The sequence below is a fragment of the Pan paniscus genome, chromosome 6 (genome assembly GCF_029289425.2).
Source record: "Pan paniscus chromosome 6, NHGRI_mPanPan1-v2.0_pri, whole genome shotgun sequence".
Taxonomy (NCBI): domain Eukaryota; kingdom Metazoa; phylum Chordata; class Mammalia; order Primates; family Hominidae; genus Pan; species Pan paniscus.
The window spans coordinates 60,728,102-60,744,882 of NC_073255.2; the positions used below are offsets into that span (position 1 = coordinate 60,728,102).

Below are 16,781 nucleotides of genomic sequence, written 5' to 3' on the forward strand. Positions count from 1 at the left end.
TTCATGGTTGCCAGAACTAAAACTTTTCCTCACAATAGATAGTGATGCCCTCCTTCTCCACCCTCCTCCCTAGCAATGAGCAGCAGCTCATCGAAAGAGAAGCTAAGCGGCCGGGCATGGTGGCTTACGCCTATAATCCCAGCACTTTAAGAGCCCAAGGCAGGAGGATCATTTGAGGCTAGGAGTTTGAGACCAGCCTGGGCAACATAGCAAGGCTCCATCTCTACAAAAAATTTTAAAATTAACCAGGTGTGGTGCATGCCTCCAGCTACTCAGGAAAATGAGGAGGGAGGATTGTTTGAGCCAAGGAAGTCAAGGCGGCAGTGAGCTATGATGACACCACTGCACTTCAGCCTGGGCGACAGAGGTAGATCCTGTCTCAAAAAAAAACTGTCATTTTTTTCTGGGAGACTGAACAGTTTCTGGTCACACACCACATGAGTCCTAAGATGAGGTACAAGGGGAGCCAAGAACCACCTTCCAACATATCCCACAATGAGTCTCCCCCTCCATGTCACTTATCCTGGTGGATCTTTGGCAAGGAATAAGAACAATGAACTTCAAGTTACTTGAGTGAGCAAAACCCCATGGAAGTTAAAATATAATTCACTTTGTCTTTCATTAAAAAGTATGTCAATTTGGGTATGTGTGTGTGTGCGTGTGTGTGTGTGACTTTTTTGAAGATGGAGTTTTCTCTTGTTGCCCAGGCTAGAGTGCAGTAGCGCAATCTCGGCTCACTGCGACATCTGCCTCCTGGGTTCAAGCAACTCTTGTGCCTCAGCAGCCTCCTGAGTAGCTGGGATTACAGGCACCCACCACCATGCCAAGGTAATTTTTGTATTTTTAGTAGAGATGAGGTTTCACCATGTTGGCCAGGCTGGTCTTGAACTCCTGAGCTCAAGCAATTTGCCCGCCTTAGCCTCCCAAAGTGCTAGGATTACAGGTGTGGGTCACCACACCTGGTCAGGCAAGAATATTTTTAAAGAAGTTAAGAAAACCCTAATTTAGTATTAGGTTGGTACAAAAGTAATTGTGGTTTTTGCCATTACTTTTAATGCCAAAAACTACAGTTGCTTTTACATCAACCTTATATAACCTTATCTTAGTTGGTTTGCAGAAATTTGCAGTGGCTATATTTTTCGATCTATAGCTCTGGTAGTTCTGGTAGCATTTTTGGACCTCTATGCAAATGCAAAGCACATTTCTATATTTCAATATCCCTGTAACTGTGCAGTTGAGGAGTTCCCACCTAACCTTCAATTGGAAGTGATTAATCTGCCATATAATGACATGCTAAAATGCAAATTTCAAGAGAATATAACGGAACTCTATTCTTCCAAGCAATGAATATGCTCAAGTTAAATCATATGTTCATGGATGGTATCAGTGTTTGGCAGTACGTATCTATCTTAAAAACATTTTCAAAGATGAAATATGTAAAATCTCATTATAACTGGTATAAACAGATGAACACAATTTTGATGCTGAAGAACACTAACTCTGGGGCCTAGCACAGTGCTGATGCCTGTAATCCCAGCACCTTGGGGGGCCTGAGGAGTAAGAATCCCTTGAGCCCAGGAGTTCAAGACCAGCCTGGACAACATAGTGAGATCCCCATCTCTACAAAAAAGTTTTAAAAATTAGCAGGGCGCAGTGGCTCAGGGCTGCTGTAATCCTCGCTACTGGGGAGGCTGAGGCGGGAGGATGCTTGAGCCCAGGAGTTTGAAGCTGCACTGAGCCATGATGGCACCATTGCCCTCCAGCCTGGGTGACAGAACAAGGCCCTGTCTGAAAAACAAAATAAAACAAAAAAACTAACTAACTCCAAACTCCAATTAAGCAAAATGTTACGCCTAAAAAAATTCCATTCTTTGGCCAGGCGCGATGGCTCAAGCCTGTAAACCCAGCACTTTGGGAGGCCGAGGCAGGAGGATCACGAGGTCAGGAGATCAAGACCATCCTGGCTAACACGGTGAAACCCCATCTCAACTAAAAATAAAAATAAAAAAAAAGTTAGCTGGGCGTGGTGGTGGGCGCCTGTAGTCCCAGGTACTTGGGAGGCTGAGGCAGGAGAATGGCATGAACCCGGGAGGCGGAGCTTGCAGTGAGCGGCGATCTCACCACTGCACTCCAGCCTGGGCCACAGAGCAAGACTCCATCTCAAAAATAAATAAATAAATAAATAAAATAAAATTCCATTCTTCGCATCAGTAGCATATACTATATAATGATATAATGATATCATTATTGTATTTTTTTTTGAGATGGAGTCTTACTCTGCTGCCCAGGCTGGAGTGCAATGATGTGATCTCTGCTCACTGCAACCTCCCCGTCCCGAATTTAAGCGATTCTCCTGCCTCAGCCTCCGGAATAGCTGGGATTACAGGCGCCCGTCACCACGCCCAGCTAATATTTGTACGTTTATTAGAGACGGGGGTTTCACCATGTTGGCCAGGCTGGTCTCGAACTCCTGACCTCAGGTGATCCACCAGCCTCAAGCTCCCAAAGTGCTGGGATTACACGCGTGAGCCACCGCGCCCGGCCAATAACACCATCATCATTATATTTTGAGTTTCATCAATATGAAATTGATGGGAAGGAGGGGTGGTTCCAGGACTGAAAGGAAGGCTTGTGTCGTCACCATGGAGACGGACAGTCCAACGCTTCTAATTGGCAGGGACGAAGGGACGGGTCCTCGGCCCGTCCCCCTCGGCCCTCTAGGACCGGAAAATTCTGGGAAGGCTCGAGGCCGCGGTCCCCGGGGTCCGCATAGCCCCGATGAAAAACAGACCCGGGAAAGCTGGTGGGAGTCAGGAGCCCCGGCGATGAGGGTTGCGATGAAGGAAGCAGGCTCGGAGCGCCGCCAGCGCATGCGTATTGGGGATCTGAGGCCAGCGTCTTGCGCCGCCATTGCGGGGAGGCTGTCCTCAGAGCAGGCCTGGGGCGCCGGTGGCTGGACCGGCCCCAGGAGCCCAGTCACCGGGCGTCATTGGCTCAGGCTGCGGGGCCCTCGGCACCTTCTCCCGCCCGGGTCCACCGCGGCGGCGGCGGCGGCGTCAGGGGGCGGAGCCTGCGGAGCGCCCTTTGTCTGCGGAGGTGAGTGCGCGCCGGGAGGAGGCGGAGGCGGGAGGCGGCGGCGGGAGGCGGCAGGCGGCAGGCGGCGGGAGGGGCGGCCGCTGTCCCCGCTGTCCCCATTCCTGTCACCCGCCCCGTGTCCCTTTCAGATTTTTGGTCTTTTATAGGAAGGTCTTACCCGTTCCAATATTATAAACACATTGTCTTCTACTATCTGGGAATGACTCTGAGGCTGAAGAAAAATTTGCAGTTTATTTTTGGGCAAGCGTCCATAGGTGTCATTTTGGGGGAAAGTTTTTCCTCATCTCAGGATTATGCAAACGTTCGGCTTTATTTTCTTATAATACGTTTAAAGAATTTTAAAAATATTTTCTTTTTCTCCTTTTTATCTGTATTTCATTGAGTATGATATTTGTGGTAAAGGGTTAGGTAGAGATTACCTTTTTCTCTCATTGCCTTGCCGTTATCCGTTGAGTCACTTTTCCACAGAATTGCAGTGACACTTTTATTACATTTTGCAGGCGTGTGTATGCTCAGATGTGTTTCTGTTTATTTATGTTTTTGTTTTGAGACAGGATCTCACTTTATCACCCAGGCTGCAGTGCAGTGGCACCATCATGGCACACTGCAGCCTCAAACGCCTGGGCTCAAGAGCTCCTCCTTCCTCAGCCTCCTCAGTAGCTGGGACCACAGGTGTGCACCACCACGCGCGGCTTTTTGTTGTTGTTGTTGTTGTTAGCGACCAGGTCTCACCATGTTTCCCAGGGTGGTCTCTGAGCGCAAGTGATCCTCCCGGCTTGGCCTCTCAAAGTGCTGGGATTACAGGCATGAGCCACGGCGTTCGGCCAGCTGTTTCTAGATTCTGCCACTGCCCTGACAGTTTCTGCACTGAATATATATACGTACATACATGCGTACATACATACATAGATTTTTTCATTTAAAATGTTTAGGCCGGTTGCGGTCCTGTAATCGCAGCACTTTGGGAGGCAGAGGCAGGAGGATCACTTGAGCTCATGAGTTCGAGACCAGCCTGGGAAACATGGCAAGACCCTGTTGCTACAAAAAAAAACTAGAAAAATTAACCGGACTTGGTGGTGTGTGCATGTAGTCCCCAGCTACTCAGGAGGCTGAGGTGGGAAGATGGCTTTGGCCCAGGAGATGAAGGTTGCAGTGAGCCAGTCACTGCACTCCAGCCTGGGCGACAGAATCAGACCTTGTCTCAAAAAATAAAATAAATGTTTTAAGCAAATCCCCCTTAATTATGTCCTTTCATATGATTTTTTTTTTTTTTTGAGTTGGAGTTTCGCTCCTGTTGCCCAGGCTGGAGTGCAATGGTGTGATCTCCGCTCACCGCAACCTCTGCCTCCTGGGTTCAAATGATTCTCCTGTCTCAGCTTCCCAATTAGCTGGGATTACAGGCACATGCCACCACACCTGGCTCATTTTTGTATTTTTAGTAGAGACGGAGTTTCAGCATATTGGTCAGGCTGGTCTCAAACTCCTGACCTCAGGTGATCTGCCCACCTCGGCCTCCCAAGTGCTGGGATTACAGGCGTGAGCCACTGCGCCCGGCCTGATCTATTTCTTTTAACTTAAATTGTGAGGCATTTAAAAGATACAGAAAAGTTAAAAAATAATAATAATTTTTTAAAAGGCAGGTTGGAACACTTAGTAGGTTGTAGCAATTAGTACGTTCTAAATAGATAGTTATTCAGTGATGAATGTTGGTGGAAAGTCACTCTGTTGCTGAAAACTCGCGGCTCCCTGCCGCCATCAGGAAAATGTTCTAGTTCCTTAGTGATGCCCTCAAAGCCCTTTATGATCTTGATATTGCATCTGGCTTTGCCTTACACCCATGCACTTTTTTTTTTACCCCAAAAAAAGCAGTTTAATTTGAGTGCAGATTTGTATGTGAATTTCATTAGAAAAGAGGACTATATAAATCTTATGAGTTATAGTTCTTGTAACATGTTGGTGTCATTTTCAACTGATTGGAAATGTCAGCTGTGAAGACCATGCTTTTAATTTTACCTTAGAGTATGCATCTTTGGTGACTGTCATAGCCTGCTCAGTCTGCTATACAATACTGCAGACTGAGTGCAAACAACAGAAATGTGGTATCTCACAGTTCTAGAGGTGGGAAGTTCAAAATCAAAGTGCCTGCCCTGTTGGTTTCCAGTGAACCTCTCTTCCTGGCTTGCAGAAGGGACTGGCATCTCTCTGTGTCCTCTTCTGCTGGCCTTTGCACTGGGTGCATGCACTCCTGGTGCCTCTTCTTCTTATGAGGACACTACTGCTATTGGATTAAGACCCCACCGTTATGACCTTATTTAACTTTAATTACAGGCCCGGTGCAGTGGCTCATGCCTGTAATCCCAGCACTTTGGAAGGCCGAGGCAGGTGGATCACCTGAGGTCGGGAGTTCAAGACCAACTTGGCCAACATGGTGAAACCCCATCTCTACTAAAAATACAAAAATTAGCTGGGTGTGGTGGTGGGTGCCTGTAATCCCAGCAACTTGGGAAGCTGAGGCAGGAGAATTGCTTGAACCCGGGAGGCAGAGGTTTCCGTGAGCCGAGATCACACCATTGCACTCCAGTCTGGGCAAGAGAGCGAGACTCTGTCTCCAAAAAAAAAAAAAAAAAATGACAACCTTTAAGGCCCTATTTCCAAATAAAGTCACATTGGGGGTTAGGACTTCAACATACTAATTTGTGGGTGTGGAATATAATTTAGTCCGTAACAGTTACAACATCAAAATGAGTTGAAAATTCTAATCTGCTGTAAGATTAAAATTGCCTCAATTAAATCATTATTACAAGAAAAAATGTATCCCTTAAGAGAATTCTAAATAAAGATATAAGAAGAATTATCCTGGTATCACAGATACACAGAAGAATCAAATATTAAGGAGAGGCTGGACGTGGTGGCTTATGCCTGTAATCCCAGCACTTTGGGAGGCCGAGGTGGATGGATCATCTGAGGTCAGGAGTTTGAGACCAGCCTGGGCAACATGGTGAAACCCCATCTCCTAAAAATGCAAATATTAGCTGGGCATTGTGGCATGTGCCTGAGGCAGGAGGATTGTGCTTGAACCCGGGAGGTGGAGGTTGCAGTGAGCCTGGATTGTGCCACGGCACTCTAGCCTGGACGACAGAGTGAAACTCTGTCTCAAAAGAAAAAAAAATTAAGGAGTGTGCCTACTCCCACACATGCTTGGAACAATTCCTAGCATAGATTAAGGTTTTAAACTATTAAGTTTTGAATGAACACTAAATGAAAAAGTTACTATTTGATTAGTTCATCAGCAAATAAATGTGGACAATTAGAAGTTTATATACAGGAACTAAGAAATAATTCAGTTTCAACATTCTAATATAAATATGAACGAAATTAAAGCTCAGTCTAAATACCTTTCCAAAGTCACATGGTTATTTAATAGAAGAATTGTGTCTACATTTACGCCTGCAAAATGTAATTTTTATTTCACCCACACTAGTTCATGATATATAATGGTTTGCAGGAACAAAAGTATAATGTGACTTGCAAGGCAAAGTATGAAAATAGAAATCAGGGGAGAAAAGATTAAGAGAAATGATGTCCACTTATTTAATAGAAAAAAAATTAAATCATAGAAAGAAATTGTGTCTAGACCAGCCTGGGAAACATGGTGAGACCTGGTCGCTAACAACAACAACAACAACAAAAAGCCGCGCGTGGTGATGCGCACCTGTGGTCCCAGCTACTGGGGAGGCTGAGGACGGAGGAGCTCTTGAGCCCAGGCGTTTGAGGCTGCAGTGTGCCATGATGGTGCCACTGCACTGCAGCCTGGGTGATAAAGTGAGATCCTGTCTCAAAACAAAAACATAAATAAACAGAAACACATCTGAGTATATAAACGCCTGCAAAATGTAATTTTTATTTCACCCACACTAGTTCATGATATATAATGGTTTGCAGGAACAAAAGTATAATGTGACTTGCAAGGCAAAGTATGAAAATAGAAATCAGGAGAGAAAAAAGATTAAGAGAAATGATGTCCACTTATTTAATAGAAAAAAAATTAAATCATAGAAAAAAAGTAAATCTCAACTAAGATGGACTGTCATCTATGAATCTAAAGTGGGAAGTAGTAAACCCTTGTTTATAAAAATCACAAGTGGCTGGGTGCAATGGCTCATGCCTGTAATCTCAGCACTTTGGAAGGCTGAGGTGGATGGATCACGAGGTCAAGAGATCGAGACCATCCTGGCCAACACAGTGAAACCCCGTCTCTACTAAAAATACAAAAAATTAGCCGGGCGTTGTGTCGCGTGACTGTAGTCCAGCTACTCGGGAGGCTGGGGCAGGAGAATCGCTTGAATCTGGGAGGTGGAGGTTGCAGTGAGCCGAGATCACGCAACTGAACTCCAGCCTGGGTGACAGAGCGAGGCTCTGTATCAAAAAAAAAAAAAAAAAAAAAAAAAAAATGCATAGAGAGCAATGCACGCCAAGGAATTCTTCCAAGGAGGGAAGTAGAGTGAAAGAGGAGTTGAGGCCAGGTGCAGTCACTCATGCCTGTAATCCCAGCACTTTGGGTGAGACGGACAGATCACCTGAGGTCGGGAGTTCAAGACCAGCCTGACTGACATGGAGAAACCCCGTCTTTACTAAAAATACAAAATCAGTCAGGCGTGGTGGTGCATGCCTGTAATCCCAGCTACTTGGGAAGCTGAGGCAGGAGAATCGCTTGAACCCGAGAGGCGGAGGTTGCGGTGAGCTGAGATTGCGCCCTTGCACTCCAGCCTGGGCAACAGGAGCGAAACTCTGTCTCAAAAAAAAAAAAAAAAAGAGTTGAAGGGCCCTCACATTTTACTCCATATATTCCCATGTTTTTCCCTTGTGAGCTTATGTAAGAATGTGTGGAACTTAAGTTAAAAAAATAATGTGTTTAACTTATATAAGGAATAAAAGAACAAAACCCTCACACACACTTAGGACCTCTACAGAAAGGAAAAAACAAATTTTACCATGCAGACCTTTTACAAATTAGCTCCTTTTAGAAAGCAGCAAAAATAAAAGACAAATGGTGGAATGGAGACTATATGTGTGTGTGTGTTTGACAAGGGAGTTGCTGGTTACTGTCTATGTTCTTGGGTCCCCAAGACTACCCTCTGGTTCAGTGATTTGCTAGAACTCCTAGAATTCAGCAAATACTGTGTTGCATTTATGGTAGAGTGTTAGAGTGAAAGGATGCAAATTAAAAGTCAGCAACATGCCAAGCATGGTGGCTCATGCCTGTAATCCCAGCACGTTGGGAGACCAAAGTGGATGGATCACCTGAGGTCAGGAGATCAAGACCAGCCTGGCCCACATGGTGAAACCCCATCTCTACTAAAAATACAAAAATTAGCTGGCCGTGGTGGCAGGTGCCTGTAATCCCAGCTACTTGGGAGGCTGAGGCACGAGAATTGCTTGAACCCGGGAGTTGCAGTGAGCCGAGATTCCGCTACTGCACTCCAGCCTGGGCGACAGAGTGAGACTCCGTCTCAAAAAAGAAAAATATCAGCAACAGAAAAAAAGCACATAGAGCAAGCTCCAAGGTCCAGGAGAGACCAGGTGCAGGCTTCCCATTGTCCTCTCTCTCTGTGGAATTTTACAGATAACATTTAAATCTCCCAGGAAAAGGTTGGGCGCTCATGCCTGTAATCCCAGCACTTTGGGAGGCCGAGGCGGGTGGATCGCTTGAGGTCAGGAGTTCGAGACCAGCCTGACCAAACATGGAGAAACCCCGTCTCTACTAAAAATACGAAATTAGCCAAGCGTGGTGGCGCATGCCTGTAATCCCAGCTACTTGGGAGGCTGAGGCAGAAGAATCACTTGAACCCAGGAGGCATGGGTTGCGGTGAGCCGAGATCATGCCATTGCACTCCAGCCTGGGCAACAAAAGCGAAACTGTGTCTCAAAAAAATAAAAATAAAAATAAAAAAGGCCGGGCATGGTGGCTCACGCCTGTAATCCCAGCACTTTGAGAGGCCAAGGCAGGCGGATCACGAGGTCAGGAGATCGAGACCATCCTGGCTAACACAGTGAAACCCCGTCTCTATTAAAACTACAAAAAAATTAGCCAGGCCTGGTGGCGGGCGCCTGTAGTCCCAGCTACTCGGGAGGCTGAGGCCAGAGAATGGCGTGAACCCGGGAGGCGGAGCTTGCAGTGAGCCGAGATCGCGCCACTGCACTCCAGCCTGGGCGACAGAGTGAGACTCCAGCTCATAAAAAAAAAAAATAAAAAAAAAAAATCCCAGGAACAACGTGTGAGAGATTTGTGTTCGTGCCATACAGAACCAGGGAAGCTCACTCAAGCTTGGTGTTCAGGGTTTTAATTGGGGACTGGTGTAGGGGTGATCCCTTTTCTCCCTATCATAAGGGTCATGACAGAAAACCCTATAACAAAACACAGGTTAACAAGAGAAAAGCATAACAAGTTTATTTGGTAATAGTTTTATAACTTCCCCTTTGCCCTCTGAAGGTTTGCTGAAAAGCACTGACCAAAAAAAAAAAAAAAACGAAGCAGAATAGGCTGGGCGCGGTGGCTCACGCCTGTAATCCCAGCACTTTAGGAGACCAAGGCGATTGGATCACATGAGGTCGGGAGTTTGAGACCAGCCTGACCAACATAGAGAAACCCCGTCTCTACTGAAGATACAAAATTAGCCGGGCGTGGTGGCGGGAGCCTATAATCCCAGCTACTCGGGAGGCTGAGGCAGGAGAATTACTTGAACCTGGGAGGTGAGGTTGCAGTGAACCAAGATCATGCCATTGCACTCCATTCTGGGCAACAAGAGTGAAATTGTTTGGAAAAAAAAAAAAGCGGAGTAATAGGAGACAAGGCATACAAATTTACCCAGGCTGGAGTGCAGTGGTGTGATCTCTGCTCACTGCAAACTCCGTCTCCCAGGTTCACGCCATTCTCCTGCCTCAGCCTCCCGAGTAGCTGGGACTACAGGCGGCCGCCACCACGCCCGGCTAATTTTTTTGTAGTTTTAGTAGAGACGGGGTTTCACCATGTTAGCCAGGATGGTCTTGATCTCCTGACTTCATGATCTGCCCGCCTCAGCCTTCCAAAGTGCTGGGATTACAGGCGTGAGCTACCGCGCCCGGACTAATTTGATCATAGTTTTATGTGACATGGGAGCCTTCAGACTGAAGACCCAAAGATACAGGGAAACATAAACATACAGTTTATGCTTAGGTATGGACATCCATGTATAAATATGATTGGACAAAAAGGGTATGATCTCATGCTCATAGATTGAATGGGGAAATGCAGCCAGGCCTGGGTGTTCAGATTCTCCTTGTTCTCTTTGGGAAGTATTCCTTCCTACCCAGTGTGGGGTAAGACCACTCTAGAATGAGGATCTTATGACCTACAATGAAACAAGGTAGGTCATATAATGTATTTATGGCCAGTTATTATACAGAAGGCAGGGAATTAGGGTAATATTTTTAGGTTTTATGACTGGCTTTGGAGAAAAAGCATTCCTGTTTTTTGTTGTTTTGTTTTTGTTTGTTTTGAGACTGAGTTTTGCTGGTTGCCAAGGCTGGAGTACAGTGTCACGATCTTGGCTCACTGCAACCTCCGCCTCCCGGGTTCAAGCCATTCTTGTGCCTCAGCCTCCCAAGTAGCTGGGATTACAGGCACCCGCCACCATACCCGGCTAATTTTTATATTTTTAGTAGAGACAGCATTTCACCATGTTGGCCAGGCTGGTCTCAAACTCCTGACCTCAAATGATCTGCCCACCTTGGCTTCCCAAATTGCTGGGATTACAGGCATGAGCCACCACACCTGGCCAAGGGTTGTTGTTTCTATGACCTGCCTCGGGGAAGGGGTATTCTAGTTTCTAAGCCTACTCTAAGGGGAGAATGAGGGGTGAGAGAAAGAAGGGCAGGAGAAGGCCAGAGAGAAACTTGTGCTTTTGAGGCCTTTAATTTGCAGTATCATTTTCTGAGCCCCAACACCAGTCATGTAGGCTTGGCTGACCACCCTTGTGGCTGACCTTCACTCTCCAGCCCTTTCAGAGGAGGAGCTACCACATGGCCTGCAGTTCTCAACATAACAGGGTCCCTTTGTTAGCATTAACATCTGAACATGTCCCATGGCCTCAGGCAAACAAAGACACTCTTAACTGGCAGGATATTCCAGGGGTTTAGAGGTTGTCTCCCAAGGGGGCAGGCCAGGGTACCTTTCCTTGAAATGTTCAGGGTTTGGATCATCCAGTTCTGCTGAGTTAATCCCTTTACTTTATACTACCTTCTGTCTAAAGACCTCTTGCAAATCAAGAAATCACTATTGTCAAGAAAAAGACAATAGTGGAAAAATGGACAGATGACACGAAAGGGTAATTTATTTAAAAAATAAAGCTAAAAATATAAATACTTCTGTCCCATATATCTAAGAAGTGCATGTTAAAGCAGTGATTAAATATGTTTATGTATTTCAAAAGAACAAAGCCTGACATTGGTTAATGGTCTCATGTATTGGTGATTAATATATAAATTGATACAACCTTCCTGGACAGTGTTTTGCCTTTTCTTTGACCCTGCAATTACACTTTTCCTAAGGAACTAATCAGGCAAAATCATTCAAAAACTGTATGTCTAACAGTGTTTGCTGTTGTCTATAAAAGCAAGCAAGCAAGCAAGAAAGAAAACAACCTAAAGGTCTATTAATAATGAAATAAGTTTTGGTTATTGCATGCAAAGGAATATATTATGAATCTATTAAGAAAATGAATGTTTTTGACTTTTGTTTTCTGTCATGAAGTGAGATCTACAATATTGTCAATTAAAATGTAGATTTCTGAAAAGAAAACTATACATTTAATAATATGTGCATGTGTATGCCTGTGTGTGTATACATGGAAAAAGCCTGAAAGGATAAATCCCAAAAATAAGGTAACTAGTTATCTCCAGGTGATATTATAAGTGATTTTCATTTTTTATATATTTACTAAAATTTGTGTTTTAATATTTGCCAAAAAGTAAAATGAGGGTATTTCCATGGTAGAGAGGGGTATAGGAAAGATCACTCTGGCTGCAGTATGAAGAAAAGGTTAGACTAAAGTCAAGGAGATAAGTTAGAAGGGAAGGGCAGTAATCAAAGTGAGAGCTGATGGTGGCTGAACCAATGTACTAGACATGAAGATGAAGACCAGAAACATTCATGAGATACGGAAGGGAATACGTATACCAGAATGTGACATTGATTAGATAGAGAGCCTAAGGGAGAACGAGGGAGCTCAGGATGCCATTCGGGTTTCAGGCTTGGTGTTGCTATTCATTGAGATGGGGAATATGATAGAAGAGTTAGAATTAAGATATATCTATCTACTGCTTATTATATGCTGTTATATTCTGTTATATTCTTTTTTTTTTTTTTTTTTTGAGACAGAGTTTCACTCTTATTGCCCAGGCTGGAGTGCAATGGCATGATCTCGGCTCACTGAAACCTCCATCTCCTGGTTTCAAGCGATTCTCCTGCCTCAGCCTCCCAAGTAGCTGGGATTACAGGCATGCGCCACCATGCCTGGCTAATTTTGTATTTTTAGTAGAGGCGGAGTTTCTCCATGTGGGTCAGGCTGGTCTCGAACTCCCGACCTCAGGCAATCTGCCCACCTTGGCCTCCCAAAGTGCTGGGATTACAGGTGTGAGCCACTGCGCCTGGCTTGTGCTGTTATATTCTAAATATTTACAAATTTTCACTTTTCCTTAATCCTCACAACAAACCCACGGGTAGATACTATTATTATTCCTAGTTTTATAGATGAGGAAGTAGAAGCCTGGAAAGGTTGAGTCATTTACCCAACCAGACTCATACAGCTAAAGTCATGGAGCTGGGGATCAAACCCATATGGTTTGGCTGTGGAGTCACCATTCTGACCTACCTTACTGTATGGAAAATTAATGGCAAGAGACTTGAGAGAGAATGAGTTTTGGATATGTTAGGCTTGAGAAATATGAGGGACACCTACCTGGGGGTGTCCAGGAGGGTGGTTACATTTGTATGTTTTTCTGTAGCTCAGAAAGGATGAGCAGTGAAACCAAGACAATGAAAGAAGCCACCTGAGAATAAATACAATAAAAAATAGAGGAGAGTGAATATAAACACTAATAAATTGGACCTAACTACATTACAAAGGAAGGATGTAACCACATTGAAAGAGGTGAGGAAGAAAATAACTAACCTTAAATAACTTTAGGAAACAGTATCTTAACTGGGTACTGTAAGGCTAAAGATGAAAAGAATTCTACATAAATGCTGTAATCAAGTCAGTAATTGTGTTTCTCGCAAGGGTATGAGTTAGCAACTCTATTATAAAGCTGTGTTATATGTATGTCACAATTGAACAAATAAGTAGATAATAAGAGCCACCAATTTTTTACTGTTGAAGAAGGAAGTTACCAGTAAGGAAAAAGGGAAGACTAAAATGAACCTTGTGGTATTAGATTGGAGTCAGATATCAGTATGAACTCATGATATTTAATATATATGTGTGTGTGTGTGTGTGTGTATATATACACATAAACACACACATAATTGATGTGTGTATATACATGGTTAGTTTGTGTGTATATATATATAAATATTATATATTTCCTAGCTATGTCTGCTAAGAGGGCCTAGAAGCAATGATACCCTAGTAGCAATAAGCATACCTAGCACCCAAATCTTTGTTTCTAAATCCTGTTCTCCAGTAAAAGGAACCAGGGCACTTTGGAGAAACGGTTGATTCCAGGGCTGGGCAGGAAAAATGCTAGAGAGCCTGAAACATCTTATATTGCCAAGAAGTGAGAAAGTGCTTAAGAAAGGAGAAAGCCTGGTTGAAATAACACAGGAGTCTCGTAATGGCCAAAGCTGAAACAATTTGTGCAATAAAATAAATAAGAAAAGTATTTGACTTTTAACTCATAGAATAAAATAAGTATCCATGAGTCTCTATAGATAGAAGCAAATAATCAAATGAATGAATAGGGGATAAGAAGCAGTTTTTCCTTACGGAAAAATTCCAATACTAAATTAGTAAGAGGGAAATAGAAGAACACCATTAGGCAAACACCACGTTAATAATTGTTGCAGATGAGATGAGATACACTGATGATGCTAAAATTAATGGGTTTGAGAAGCAAGATATGTACATAGTCTTTTTTCTTTCTTTTTTTTTTCTTTTTTTGAGACAGGGTCTCACTCTTTCACCTAGGGTGGAGTGCAGTGGCGTGATCATGGCTCGCTGGAGTGCAGTGGCATGATCACAGCTCACTGCAGCCTCGACCTTCCAGGCTCAAGCAACCCTCTCACCTCAGCCTCCCGAATAGCTGGGACTACAGGCACTCGCCACCACACCCAGCTAATTTTTTCTTTTTTTTTCATAGTGAAGGTCTCACTATGTTGCCTAGGTTGGTCTCAAACTCCTGGGCTCAAGCCATCCTCCCACCTCCACCTCCCAAAGTGTTAGGATTACAAGCATGAGCCACTGCGTCCGTCTGTCCTGTAGGTAGCCTTAAAGTATCTTCCCCCAGGATATTTATTAGCAACAAAAGGAAAGATAGTAACTTTTACCATAGAGCAACCTGGTAGACACCACCTTGACCAAGTGATAATGGTAAATATTACCGTCAATGAAACATATTGCCATTAATGAGACGTATTGCCATTAATGAGACATATTGACATCGTGAACATATTGACATCATAAACATAGTAGACATATTGACATTGTATAGAGTAGATCTTCATGTCCAGTTCCTGCCGCAGAGCTCCTAAAACCCTCATCATTTTCTGAGTGATAGGGATGATAGAAGCATCTTTTGCTATTCATAACCAATGAGATGACTGGTGACTCCAAGTTCCTACATAGCTTCAGGATGGAGGCTAGTGGCTAAAGGAACCTACCATGTAATTAGAGGGTTGAACTTTAAACCCCAACCCCAAACCCCACCCCACCTCTGAGGAGAAGAGAGGGGTTGAAGATAGAGTTAATCACCAATGGACAATCAACTCAAAATGGATTAAGGACTTAAACAGAAGACCTGAAGCTATAAAACTCAGAAAGGAAAATGCTCCATGACGTTTGTCTAGACAAAAATTTCTTGGATATGACCACAAATGCAAAAGTAAACAAATAGGGTTGCGTCAATCTAAAAAGCTTTTACACGGCAAAGGAAACAATAAATGAAGAGAAAAACCAAGGATTAGGAGAAAATGTTTGCAAACGATACATCTGATATGGGACTGTATTAGTCTGTTCTCACTGCTAATGAAGAACTACCTGAGACTGAGTAATTTATGAAGAAAAGAGGTTTAATTGACTCACGATTCCACAGGCTGTACGGGAAGCATGACTGGGAGCCCTCAGGAAACTTACAAGCATGGCAGAAGGCCAAGGGGAAGCAAGGACCTTCTTCATATGGCAGGAGGAGAGAGTGCAAAGTGCCACATGCTTTTAAGCCATCAGATCTCGTGAGAATTCACTCATTATTGTGAGAACAGCAAGAGGGAAATCCACCCTGTGATCCAATCACCTTCCAATTCAACATGAGATTTGGGTGGGGACACAAATCCAAACCATATCAGGGACTAATATCCAAAATATATAAGGAACTCAGTAGCGAGAAAACAAGCAACCCAATTTTAAGATGGACAAATGTCCTGAATAGACATTCTCATTCACAAAAAATTAAATTCAAAATTTCCCATTTACCTCTAAAAAAAAAGACAACATACAAATGGCCATCAGAGATAATGAAAAAATGCTTATCACTGATCTTGATGGAAATGCAGATTAAAACCACAATAAGAGAGCACTCACCCCTGTTAGAATGGCTTATTATCAAAAAGACAAAAGATAACAAGTATTGGTGAGAGTGTGGAGAAAAGGGAACGCTTATGCACTGTTTGTGGGAATGTAAATTAATACAGCCATCACAGCAAACTATAGGAGTTCCTCAGAAAACAAAAAATCGGCCGGGCGCGGTGGCTCATGCCTGTAATCCCAGCACTTTGGGAGGCCGAGGCGGGCAGATCACAAGGTCAGGAGATGGAGGCCATCCTGGCTAACACGGTGAAACCCCGTCTCTACTAAAACTACAAAAAATTAGCTGGGCGTGGTGGCGGGCACCTGTAGTCCCAGCTACTTGGGAGGCTGAGGCAGGAGAATGGCGTGAACCCGGGAGGTGGAGCTTGCAGTGAGCCGAGATCGTGCCACTGCACTCCATCCAGCCTAGGTGACAGAGCGAGATTCCATCTCAAAAAAAAAAAAAAAAAATCAGGCCAGGCACGGTGGTTTATGCCTGTAATCCCAGCACTTTGGGAGGCCGAGGGGGGGGTTGATCACAAGGTCAGGAGTTCAAGACCAGCCTGGCCAAGATGGCGAGACCCCATCTCTACTAAAAATACAAAAAAAATTGCCGGGTGTGGTGGCAGGCACCTGTAATCCCAGCTACTCAGGAGGCTGAGATGGAGAAATGCTTGAACCCAGGAGGCAGAGGTTGCAGTGAGCTGAGATGGCGCCACTGCACTCCAGTCTGGGCAACACAGCAAGACTCCATCTCAAAAAAATAAAAAATAAAAAAATCGAACTACCATATGATCCAGCAGTCCCACTTCTGAGTATATATTCTTTTTTTGTTTGTTTGTTTTGAGACAGAGTCTCATTCCATCAGCC

General features: G+C 44.2%; 1 protein-coding gene across 1 annotated transcript in view; it reads left to right on the forward strand.

Moving 5' to 3' along the window:
- The first annotated feature begins 2,642 nt into the window (after nt 1-2,642).
- The window catches only part of LOC129398425 (uncharacterized), a 33,218-nt gene continuing 19,079 nt past the window's right edge, over nt 2,643-16,781 (forward strand). Inside the window, exon 1 of the mRNA XM_063606239.1 lies at nt 2,643-3,096. Coding sequence (XP_063462309.1) covers nt 2,643-3,096 — 454 coding nt within the window. The remainder of the gene's footprint in view (nt 3,097-16,781) is intronic.